At 46.3% G+C, this 13,030-nt stretch overlaps 1 protein-coding gene across 2 annotated transcripts in view; it reads left to right on the forward strand.

Annotated features, from left to right (window-relative positions):
* The window catches only part of LOC142585536 (follicle-stimulating hormone receptor-like), a 74,197-nt gene that overhangs the window by 29,115 nt on the left and 32,052 nt on the right, over window positions 1-13,030 (forward strand). For both annotated transcript variants that reach the window (XM_075696352.1, XM_075696353.1), the window contains exon 4: window positions 6,185-6,268. In XM_075696352.1, coding sequence (XP_075552467.1) covers window positions 6,185-6,268 — 84 coding nt within the window. The remainder of the gene's footprint in view (window positions 1-6,184; window positions 6,269-13,030) is intronic.

A 13,030-nucleotide genomic window follows, 5' to 3' on the forward strand; every position in this document is an offset into this window, starting at 1 on the left:
CAGTCTCCCTCTCTTCAATAGTCTCAAGGCATTCCGACAGCTCGTCATCCTCAGCCTCTAACTCAAGAATGGCCTTTAGCAGTTCAGGTTTTCTTAGTTTGTCTGAGACATCCAGACCCAACTCTCTTGCAAGCTCCAACAATTTCGGTTTGCGCAACGACTTCAAATCCATGGCTGCTCTGAATGCTGCTTTCTCTACTGCTTACTATTGTCTTGCCGCAAACTAACCCGGCAGCAACGACAACCACAATTACCAGCTCTGTTTCTAACACTAACAAAAAGCCTGGCAAAGCTCAGAAGAAGAAAGTCCCGCACTCACCAAACCTCGCAGGCAGGAATTCCGCGCAGTCGTTCCGCTGCAGGCAACCAGTCATCACACAGGGCTCGTTGCACTGCTCCCGGATCGTCGTTGAGCTGCTCAGCATACTGTCAACTGCATCTCTTTGCTGCTGGCCTCCGTTGTCGCGATCCCACCGCTGCCACCAGATGTTTGGATCGGACCGCTGGTACGATCTGTTGGGAACTCGGCGCTGACGCCCGTGGTTGTACCTGGGTCGCAAGCCCCAAGGGTAGCGTTGGCCTGGCGGCCTGGGGTACAACTGGAAGCATCCGAAGGTCCCGGCAAAGCATGAGTCGACTGGTAACAACGAAACAACTTGTTTATTTTAACATCGCAAAGAGTTGGCGGTCAGGTTTGACCGAAGTAGAGAGACGGGAGAGCACTTCACTCAACAGAAGAAATCGGAGCCCTCCTTTTGGCGTCCGGGGGCAGCTGTTTTTATACTCTCGCAGTTGAGGGCAAGAAGGAACCCCTCAAAAGACGAGCACGTGAATGTACAATGGGCTAATGGTGACGCACACTGTCGTAGCGATGCCGTAGCACCATGTCGAGCACGATCTCGTAGCACCCTGTCGTGGCGCTGCCGGTCGGACACAATGACTGTAATGAGAGGATGGTCCCTGCTTTGGCATCGCCTGTTTCGGGCATAATGACTGGAACGAGATCCCTGCTTTGGCATCGCCTGTTTCGGGCCCAATAACTGGAATGAGATCCCTGCTTTGGCATCGCCTGTTTCGGGCACAATGACTGGAACGAGATCCCTGCTTTGGCATCGCCTGTTTCGGGCCCAATAACTGGAATGAGATCCCTGCTTTGGCATCGCCTGTTTCGGGCACAATGACTGGAATGCGAGGATGATCCCTAGGCGGTCGCACCGCCGCAGTCGCGCCTGGAAACACCTGGCGATGAGTGTTGCGGCGACGACGATCGGGCCAAAATGTCTGCCGCCCCGCCGCAGTCGCGCCGGCAAAACCACGTGTCGCAGGCGAAACGCAACAAACGCTTTAGACGCGTTTTCGCCCGTACTTTTTCCCTGGACGAGGGAGGGCGTGCGCATTTAGAGTGATAAATTCAATCTGTGAAAGAGAGGTCGAGGTTGGAAAACAGAAGTTCGCGCTTACTATTTTGCGAATCGTTAAATTATGCTTTAATTGAGTCTCTCCTCGTCCGAATAAACATAAAACTAAAAAAAAAAAATGCATTTTATGGGCAAAGTAAAGGTTTCTCAATCAACAGGACGACCTTTTCTTAACGCTTCTTTCTTTCTTTCATTGTTTCAGTGCGAGTAACCAGAAAGCCCTAACTCCAGTTTTAGTGCATCTCACTGGCTGGTGCAATTTGTAGTAATTTAGTTTTATCTGAGTGGAACTGAAGAAGTGACATTACAGGGGCTCTCGGGAGCAGATATTTTTTTTAACTTCGAAATGTTACAGAACAGCTGAGGAAAATTTGTAAATAGGAAAACACTTTGAGCTAGCTGAAAGTATACGTCTGTAACTCCGCAACGGACGCACCTAACGCAATTTTATTATGTCCATAGGATAGATCTTAGCAGCTTCCCACAACCTTTACTTGCACTTGGGGTAGTGGACGCACCATCTATTTTATACACGACCGAGGATATATCACACGCTTTTGACCTGGCCCTCCGCTGACGCTACAGGGGTTGTTCAATTTGAGCTGAGAGGTGGGGAGCCTGAGTGCGAGCGGCACGAAGGGCACTGACCCGTATAATCTTTATTAACGAAACCGCGAGCGATCTGCGTTCCCCATACGCGCTGTGTTAAGCAGGAACGTGTCCAATTATGAGGCCTGCTTTTCCACGCGAAGCGCAACATGATCCGACAGGTGCTTTTCTTTTTTTTTTTTTCAGGACAGGGATTTTCTCAGACGACGTGACTGCATACCAGCCATCAGAGACTAAATTTCACACCACCACGAACTAGCATAGCGGTCTTAATGAACACATTTTAATCCCAGCGAGCGCAAGAATACTTTATCGTTCCTTTCGTTCTGGCCACGGTTAAGGAAGATGAATTTAGCCTATTTTCTACTTTCCGCCTCCTCGATATGAAAACTCTCGAACACGAAACTTATAGACGCCAACCGAACTTTAGGGTTGGTGAACTTCGTAGATGATAAGAGCGTGCTAGCTCATTAGTGAGGGCGACGTCTGGAGACACTGCGCAGCAGGTCTTGATGAGCCCACGATATTGCTCTTGAACACTCGCCAACAATCGAGTGAAAAAAAGGCGCACGCGCTTGCGCCACCACAGATACTGAATAACATGTATAGCAGTTATTCACCTCCTCCTTGTCTATGCGCTCCATGACATCTGGCAAAAGTGCGTGGGTTGCTTGCGCTAATGATGGAAGATGTGAAGAAATCGGTTGCGTGCCGTTGCTTGGTTTCTACCAAGTGTATACCTCGCCTGGCGACAAGGGGGCATAGTTTCGCAAGGAACGCCTAAAGGGTCGCGTCTTACGATGCGACGCAAGCCGCAGCTGCCGATGTATAACTAATAAGTGTCTCGTAACCTATTAAGTGCGCACGAAGAGGCGCATAAAAATGCAGCCCACGTCGTATAAGCGCTGCCTATTTGTGGCAATGCCAGACAATGCTTTATTTGAGGCCACACTTCAAAATAATTCTTGATACTTACTTTATCGAGTGCGCTGTGGTCTTCCATGCGACGGTGCTTAAAAAATAAAATAAAATAAACAAACACGCCGAAACCGTCAGGCTGAGAATTTCTCGCCGCTCACTTGACGTGGAATTTGGACCGCTTCTGTAACTTTGTCTGCACAAGAGCCTCACTCAGTGTTTCGAAAGTTTGGTGAAAACGAAGTACCGGCGATGTAGCCCGTTCATGCCGTGTCATGGCCGTGCAGCTAAGCGAAATTTTTAGAAGTGCCCAAGCTTCTATTTCCTCTTCTCTTAGTTCTCCTAAACCTTGTTAGGCTGTTCCCAGCTGTAACCAAGTACAAACAACTGAATCCTTTCTTTTTTAATGCGTAAGCATTTCTATGGTTGCCCAACGAGAACAACCCTCCGTCACGTAAGACAAAAATGTGGGCAGATCCCGGAGATTGTGCAGTGCCGCGGCGAGCTTTGGCGGAAGTGAAGCAGGCTTCATGGTTCGGGATTTTTATCAAATAAGCGCAGCGTATACATGAGGCACAGACAATCGTGTCTGCCGAGCGGGCCGCAGATACAGGATAACTTGCAAACCAAACGCCGCGTTCCTTCACTCTCGAGGCGGCTCGCACGCCGCCAGATAGAGCCATGCTCACACGAACACACGCATTACCGCAGTGCCTGCTTCGTCACTCACCGCGACTAATCATTACATGCGGAAGGCGCAACGCCGCAAGAAAAGGGGCGGGGCTTAGGCAGCGGTGCTTCTCTCGGCTCCAGCGTGGGAGAATACAGGAAGATGAACACCAGTTGGCAACGCTGCTAAAAGCAGAAGGAGAGAGTGTCTCCATTGACAGTGACGCTCGCTCCTTATAGCAGCATGATAAAAGGACAGTTAATTTCTTCCATGTCCTCCAATAATGAGCCGACTTGAAAAATTGCTTCAGGAAAACGCTGCTTAGAGGGCGCTTCACAGCTTGCAGTCTATAAGCAAAGTTTGCTATGTTTAAATGCAGATTTACAGGAGCCCTTCAAGTAAAACCGTCGTCGGCTATCCTGTCGGTCTAATGAGAAATGTTGACTTTCTTTATATTCATCGTACCGGCGCCCCTTTCCTCGTAATTACTTTCATTTGCATTTTTTATTAAGTCTAAGCCCTTACGCGAAATTCTTTGCGCGAAAAAAAAGTATTTCGCCCGAACAGACAAACAAAACTTGGGCAGTTCAAATCGCTTTCGACAGAAACTTCTTTTTTTCTAACTTGTCGCCTTACTCCGATAAATAAAAGTTGTTGCGATGTTTCGTCGTACCTTATGAGGCGACCTTTCTAAAAAATCTTTGTACAATCACTGCCGAGGACAGATCTAATCTCAACCCCGCACGTCCCTTACTTCGAAACAAAGGCTTTCTGTTCTAGCGCGGGAGTATTTCGTTTAGATTTTGCCACGTGTTGGAATATCCATTCCTACGACTCCGCACAGCTTCTTCATTTCACTAGCGACCAGATGTGCGATATTCTGCATGTCCCAATAAGTTGAAGTCACTTAGATGCCATACAGGCGAGCATTCTGCGTACTAACAATCTGAAAGATGTTTGAAAATATTCCTATTTCGCTGTCATTTCGTTAGCATTCGTCTTTTTCTTTGTTCAGGCTGCACTGATAAGTATGAGGCTAGTAGCTAACTGAGATGAAAAGCCCTTTGCATGACATAAAATAAAGATAAGGTCTCGTTTTCTTACAGAAAAAACAATTAATAGTAAAACTGGTTGGTAGGCAGAACAAAAGTTTATTTCCACAGAAACATAGACGATATCAAAAGAGATTATCTACACTGTCCTCAGGGCCGTAATCACGTGGATCGCAGCTGGACGCAGCCTGACACGGCTGATATATTTATTTCATTCGTTTATCGCAGTTGCATCGAACTTATTCCCACCGATGACAACGTCTGGCACACCCATTACCGTACCGCACGTCTACCTCGTAGTAAAATGTTTCGTATATGAGGTCCCATAGATCCACAAATTTGGGGTAACATTACCACCGCAGTAATGCGAAATGGACGTAAAATATTTTTTTCTTAATTTTTTTTCCAGTAGGTAGCGAGACACGCATAGAATCCCTCTGGCAAAGCCCGACAGCTTGTAATGACGGCAAAAATATTTGTGCCAGCACGATAAAGTTTGACGATTACGAAAGATGTTACTGCTGCCAAGGTAATACTCAGTTTCCCGTGAAAAATGGACGTTGGACCGTCCTAGTGAACTATTTGTATACACAAAAACGTTCCTATGAACACGACAACCACGCGTTAATCAATGCGCTAAAATCACCACCCTTATCGCTTTGGTAACGTAAGCATGCTATCGTAAACATACATAATTATGGGACCACAAACAGAATCCTTGTAGCATGACAGCATGGATCTAAGCGCCGTTCATCACATGACTATCTGTAGTCCACGCATTCGCTGCACGACTTCTTCTTCTCTCTTTATTTTTCTTTCCTTCTTGACGCTGTGGTTTCACGCTCGTAGCCAGTGGCACTGGCAATCGCTTCAGGTATTATGCAAAAGCTGCAATGAGCTTACCATACACTATAAGATGACAAGCTATTGAGAATGGAACACGTCTTGAACAATACCGCCCATGGGAAAGCAAACGCAACGAAGTGAAGGTTGATGCTGTCATGGCCTACGCTCATCGCCTTGAAAGACTCGCTCTTCATTACAAAAGAAGTAAGCTGTTATAAAAGAAAACTCCTGAAAGAGAGGTTAATGACATCTATTATGCCAGCCTAAGTCGTAAAGAAAGACCTGTGAAATATAATTCCCCATCCCATCAATCAATTAAGCAAGCAAACAAACAGCTAAACAATTACTAATTGAAATGAATAGCTAATTAATACTTATATCAACCTTTTATTTATACTTACAGAATGGCGAAATAAAAGCAGTGTCAAATAATCCCTTTTTAAAACGTACTTTTCGCTAACAGCTCCAGCTTAAGGCGGCCAGCGAAGAATTCATAAAGATTTAAAACCTGCGCCTAAAATAGTCTTAGCCAGTACTAGTGCTTCATTGCAAAAGAAGAGAGAAAGAAAATGAGTGCGCTTTTCAGTTTGCGTGTGGTGTTTATAACATCTCTTTTAAACATTTCTTGTTCAAGTGCTGATCACGAATCTTTGTCGCATGTTCTTGCGCAGGAGACGAACACATCCGAGAGTTCTTCGAGAATTATTTCCAGAAGAGACTGGATGAAGACCGAGAGAATAAGACTGAGAAATGCGGTGAGCGAAATACGAGAACCCACGTTTTTATAATGATGTTGCTAAACAGGCGAATGGTGTAAAAGGTGTAAATACATGGTGGTGAACAGGTGTAAAAGCGATCTGTGAATATCGTGCCCAGAAAGTGTACCATTGAGATGAACGTATACGCAGATCGTCTGCAGACTTCAAATCGGCTAGTTTGCCTTCTCCAGCGATTGCCACCCAAAAATTTTCCAAACTGTGTATGGACGAAACTTTTATCTTTACTTCGAGAAGCTGCAAACTGGAACGGTGATGAGGCAAATGAACGGGCTGCGTAAAAATTATTGCAAGTTAATCCTGTGTCATTCATCTGATTAATGTCTGTATCTAACTTTCACATCACTCTCACAGATGTTACTACTCTTTGCAGACGCAATCTGCTACAACTTCATGCCACGAATACTAAAGAACACTGAACAGAAACGAACACAAAGATTGCGTGTTAATAACACGATCCATTACGCTCGCGCAGCTTGCGACAGCTTCTATGCATTAACGAGAAAAAGAAAAGTGGTAATTTGTTCCGTGCACGCTGACGATTGAACTTGGAGGATCGATATGGAAGTCGTAGTTGATAGAAGGTATGGTAATTTGTGGCTGGTATTAACGTGGCCGTTATATTGCACCATTTAAACGTTCCACGGATAGGAACCATCTGCGGAGCTTTTAATAGGTATCTTTCTACCACGTTCCACCGGAACACAGTAATATATTCATATTGCTGACATGCATTTAACTTTAACGACGTGCCTCTACCTTTAGCGCTATCGTAATTTCTCTGATATTAAGAACTAAACACGTGAAATCCACGTCGCTTGAACATTTCAATCATTTATGCGTGTTTAAAGGGGGCTGAACATCACAGCGCTCTTGGGACGGCAGTGCCCAGCTCTCTGTCTTTTGTGGGTCTCACGTATAAATATTCAGGCTAATTTCATATCGCTAAATATACCATTATCCTGCGGCGAAAGAAGGAAAGCAAACAAACAAACACACACACACACAGACACACACACACACAGATCTAAAGCAATGTTGGAATCTGAATCACGCGGAGAGCGATACCTTTCATCATCGAGGTAGGAGCAGTAGCGGATGAGAGGAGCGGAACCTAGGTGGCCTGTAATAGCTGTTAACGGTGTGCGTCAATGTCGAAGACGAAGCACAGGTTTAAATCTACAGCTCTCCTTAGCTATGTCGGTCACTTTGGACGGTTGGACAGTGGAACGTACCCAGTGACCCAAGCTGTCCGTTAGCTTGGGCCACTAGGTCAGTTCTGGCCACCGTCTTGCCGAGCTGACAACATGCATGGACCAGTGTGTATGCCACTGTATACGTGCGTGAATGGACAACTTGCGTGGCTGTTGTCGGGCCTAGAAGACAACTTCGGTCGCTGGGCATGGCGTCCTTTGGTAAATGCCAGAACAGAAAACTTCGGCACTGCGTGTGGGATATCGGTATGCGCCCATTCTTGACTAATTCCGTAGAGTGGTTGCGCCAAGGCTACACAACGGGTATGTAGCGTTAAACATACCGAAGTGATAGCGCCCCATCCGCGACAGACACCTCCAAGTCGAGCGCGGCCGTTGCAACGCAGTTGCAGCCAGAGTACTACACTCCTAAACAAACGTGCACCCTTTGGGGTGTATATTTGCGCACACAACAATAATCGTCACCTGTCTTGCTTGCGTTTCCTTTCTTGAAAACACTGCGCTCGCTACTTTCCTGTGGGGAATGCTCTGTGATGTTGATAACGGGCATGCCGTTCGTGACTTGGAAGTACCGGGTTCGCCGCGTTAAAGAAAGGAAATGTGGACGAGAAAGATGACGATTATCGTTGCGTGGCAAAAGGGTGTAATTTTGCTTAAAAGTGTACACTCTTAAACAAAATTACACCCTTTGGGTCGTATCTTGGCACACACAATATATATATATATATATATATATATATATATATATATATATATATATATATATATATATATGATCACAATTATACCGGCGACGAGGCAAATAAGGATTCGCTTTAAAGAGTTTGTCACCCATCCGGGACCATATAGTTGTGTCGGCAATGTTAGAAACCAGACGAGTTAACCACTGCCAAGCGTTCCCTAGGCACACGGGAATTCTTGCGGGGTACTGTGTGCGACGCAGACTGAGAGCGGTGGCGTCTGTGCACGAACATAAGAGGCCTTAACAGGCAATACTGTGGCGGTCGAGGAATAACGCTGTGGGAGTTTCAAAGCTGTCCAAGAGAAGATGGGTGGTGGCTGCTGCGAACGCCGCTGTCGCGGTAAATGGGTTCAGAGCTGCAAGAAGCGATCGAGTCTGCCAATTTCTTGTTTTTTCAGCGCCAGTTCCTCGGAAAGCAAGGAACCGCGCCGAATTAAGATTGATGAAAGAATATTTTCCCTTTCGCATTTTACTTTGGTCCGCTTCTGGGCTGAAACAGCGAACCTAATAGTGCCAAGAAGTGACAGTGATTGCTAGCGCAATTTTATGCGAGGAAATGGCTTGGTCCTCCGCGCGATATCGATTGTACTAAGGCGGGCAATACGAGGATCACTATGTCGAAGTCGCCTTGCTACGCATCCGCGTTATTAGTTAGGCATCTGTTGCAGTTATTCCAACTCTCCGTATCAACTGAAGTATATACGCTCGATGGCACACGCGGAAACGAAGATGCCTCGCTACAGGAAATCCTTCGTAGTTTTGTTTCTCCACATTCGCTAGACAAGTTGTTTGACAACCAACTCGCATAAACAACGAAACGGCGATTGTTGCAAATAAAATAACCTGCCGCGTTAGCTCAGTCGCTACAGCGTTGCGATGCCGAGAAAGAGGTCACGGGTTCGATCCCTGGCGTTGTGACCGCATTTCGATGAAGGCGAAATCGAAAAATGATATAGTGAACGCACTGCACCGGGTCTAGGATTAATCCAGAGTTTCTCTCTATGGCGTGCCACATAAGCAAATCGTGGTTTTGGCAGGTAAAGCCCCAGATTTACCAAAATAAATGGCAGTTTAGCGCGAAGGGCTTCGCTCTCACTGCGATAGCGAGGTTTAGCGCTTCGCGTGAACTTCTCGGACTGTGTTCTAAATATGTGCGGGTGCGACGAACGCGGACGCGAGATGCGCCAAAATTTCCGGCACCCTTCAATGCTTTAGGACGCCGTGTATAGGGACCTGTAACATCGCACAGTCGCCACTACCGTGCCTGTAAAGGGCCGCACCAGTAAAAATTACATCACTTTCTGGTTTAACATTGATATTATTGTGCATGCTTCATATCTAATAAATTGAGAAGATGCAAGATACAAAGCATGCATTGTAATTGTTATGTCCTAGGACATTTGTTTGTGGACTGCATTTCTAAAAATTTCGAGGAACAATCTCGCCAAGAACGTACCACTTGAATGAAATGACCAAATTTAGTGATTCAATTTTGTAGCAATATAATTCGCATATTTGGCATGTCAAAGCATACATGTATAGCGTATACATATAGCTAAATATGCGATGAACCCCACGGCGTCCGCGAAGATTCACTTGGAGTGTCAATATAATTGAACAAAAAAAAATCCGACAGAAAAACCTTGCACTGATGTCTTTGTAAGCTCACGGCCGCTGGTTAAATAACAAAAAATAAAAGAAAAAAAGGATGCGGCCGCTCGCGTGTATCCAAAACGGCGAGATCCACCGCAGCATCACCAGTCGGGAACTGCTGCCCAGGATCGGCGTAGAAAATGCATCAGGAACGCGCTTTGAACGTTGTCACCTGCTGAAGCCGACGCGTCTCATCCCCGACATGAATAGATGGATGTTATGAGCGTCCCCTTGGGAACGGGTGGTGGGTTCCGCAACCAAGCGCCTGTTGTTATACTGCCTGATGTCCTACTTACGTAAAAAAGAAAAAAAGAGAAAAGGAAGAAAAATACTAAAAGCCCACGATGAATTCCCATAACCAAGCTTTCTGAACCCCTTATTGTGAACCCTGTTTTTTTACGCATCCCGTTGTTTGTCCTTTCTCTACTTTTGTTCCACCAATCTTCCAATCGCCTCTTATTAATCTCTGTTGCAGACATGTTCACTTTCTTCCTGCTCTCGCTGAACCCAAGGGCTTCAAGGAGGCCAGTGATTCCTAAATCAACCGCTGGGCAGATATCTTCACATTGTAATAGAACATGCTCCATCGCTTCCCTAGCTTTACCGCAGCAAGCCCATGCTTCTTGTTCCTAGTTGTATCTCGCTTTATAAGTGCGTGTTCTAAGGCATTCTGATCTCGCTTCGAAAAGTGATGAGATTCCCTGAGTGATGAGGCTCGACTTATAGTGGCAGCTAGGGACATCTAGTGCGCCAGGTTGGCCATAAACGGCTGTAAACATACAAACCGCAAAATGATCAGAAGAGCCACAGAAAAATATGACTTTCATAAGAAAGATGGCAGGTGAGAAGTAGTTAAATGCAGGTTCTCGTACTGCTACTACAAACCTTGAAAATGTACTACGACCTGAGTATCTACACGAGAGCTGCAAGTAATGCGCTTTTAGCCAGCACATAAATGGTGGGTAATACGTAGAGTTTCCTGAATTTGGCGCGTCTAGTTTCAAACGGCTTTGTAAATGAGCAAATTTGATCATTTCTTAAGAAATTATTGCGTTACAAATGAAACGTACTGCTATAATTATGCGAGTGCGCGGAGACATATCGTCTTGCTTTGTTTGGAAAAAAATAGAATGGCTACCATATTTGCGACGACGAAACGCAATAAATAGCCACAGGAACGCCTAAAGCCCCACAAGCACAAATAACATAATACTTTATGGTCCAACCAGCATTCTCGTGGTAATTGAACCTTTACAGAGCCAGAGTTCTTTCCAGTAGGTTTTGTAGAAAGCTCTTTGCCTCAGTATGACTGCTTCGCTATACAGTCACCTCAAGCTAGCGCTACATCAATAACACAATGAGTGGACCACGTGACCACTGGTCGGCTGTTCGCACTGTGGAAAAAATTCACCGACACTATACGATACCCCCTAAGGCAAAATTTGAGCGCACAGCTCTAAACGTGTTTTCATTTCGCGATACATTGGCTGGCGCAGACAACCTGCCTCATGCGCCACGTTGTAAACAGAGCGAAATGTGGTGGGGCTGCCTCCACCCATGAAGAGATAGCTAGAGACAGCGCGTGGGTGACGCGTGGGCGACGCGTGGGCGACGCGTAGGCGCGATTCGCAGCAGCCGCCGCAAACAGACCTCCGCTCATGCAGCGCTTTGTTTTCATATATAGTGTCACCGGACGCGCTCTCCGCACGGCACTGGTGAACAGGCGACGCACTAAGCCCCATAAATAAAACTAAAGGTAGCGACATATTTTTATCATGCCGCCGCAGCTGCTGCGAGGAAGATGAGAGGAGGCAAGAGAGAAGGTCTGCGTCTCCCAATTGGTGGAGCGTCAACACGGGGTATTTTTGCACCTTTTCTCTGCTTTTATTCTTTTCCGCGCTTCGGCGCACTGGCCACAACAGTTGGCTGTCGACTTGCTGCGGCGAAGCATTCGCAAGGGATTTTACATGTTTTGGATAAGTTTCATGGCAACCCGTGGCACTGAATAAATCTATTTTTGTTTTGTATTATGGTAGGGATTGCCTTTAATGGTACTGAATGCGCAAAAATGAACGAACAGAGCTTTTTTCCTTGTTCATGGGGTACGAAGCTAAGGCTTGGATAAGCTTATACACGGGTGCTATTCTCGGTGCTCATTCAGGTTTTTTTCCTGATTGCGTTATCTTCAACAAATGTATGAAGCTATGGAGTGCGTAGGCTGTGTGTCATATTATATCGTGCTGAAAGCGTAGCACGCGCTATTATTGCACTAGTGAGAGTGCATAACGTTGTCAGTGCATGCTTTTGCTAGGCACTGCAAATATATTTCGCAAGAGGGAGAACCAAGTAATGCGTTTTACACGCAGCGCGAAAGGCTAACATCTGAAAGGTGCTGATTGATGGAAAGCATTTCTATGTGCATCTTTCGTCCTTGCAAGTTCTTTGTTTACAAATGAAGTACAGGTTCCACATTGATGTGTGCGATTGAGAGCTAGCGGAACCAGTTTGTCATAAAGGCGTAGGACCACTTTCACTGCATGCAGAGAAGACAGAATATTGACTAAAGAACGAGAACAGTTGAGATGCTCTGATTTGATCGCGCACGTTTCTGCACGACGCTCGCTTTATCCACGCGAATATGTCAGGCGCCTTACGTTGCGTCATCGCGATACTGACATGTTTAAATTAAGTAACTGCACAAGCTGTACACACGCCAGCCAATTGGGTACACACAGGTATATACGTGCGCACTTTCCAGCCGTGCAAACACATCGAGTTGCTGAATCAGTAGGTGATATATAGCGCTGCGCACAACAAGCGCATCGCCTTTTGCGTGTACCGGCGAAACCTCGACTTCATGACAGCTTCCATGCCGGGCAGGTGTCTTTCGATAACTAGCTCAATTGGATTGGATTGGAGAAACTTTATTTATGCCTGCAGTTGGGCGCTCGCGCGCCCCGACGAGGGCCTACGTCATCCTCGAAGGTGCCGTTACTCGGCGCGGGTCTCCGCACGCCGTTGCCGGCTCGCTGGGTCCGTGCCTTTCGAGCGCCTCGAGGACCTGCTGGACGGCCCAGAGCTGAGAATATGAACAATGCAACAGAGATAACCCGCCAAGCGGCTTGATCTGTG

This window comes from Dermacentor variabilis, chromosome 6, assembly GCF_050947875.1.
Source record: "Dermacentor variabilis isolate Ectoservices chromosome 6, ASM5094787v1, whole genome shotgun sequence".
NCBI classification, from domain to species: Eukaryota; Metazoa; Arthropoda; class Arachnida; order Ixodida; family Ixodidae; genus Dermacentor; species Dermacentor variabilis.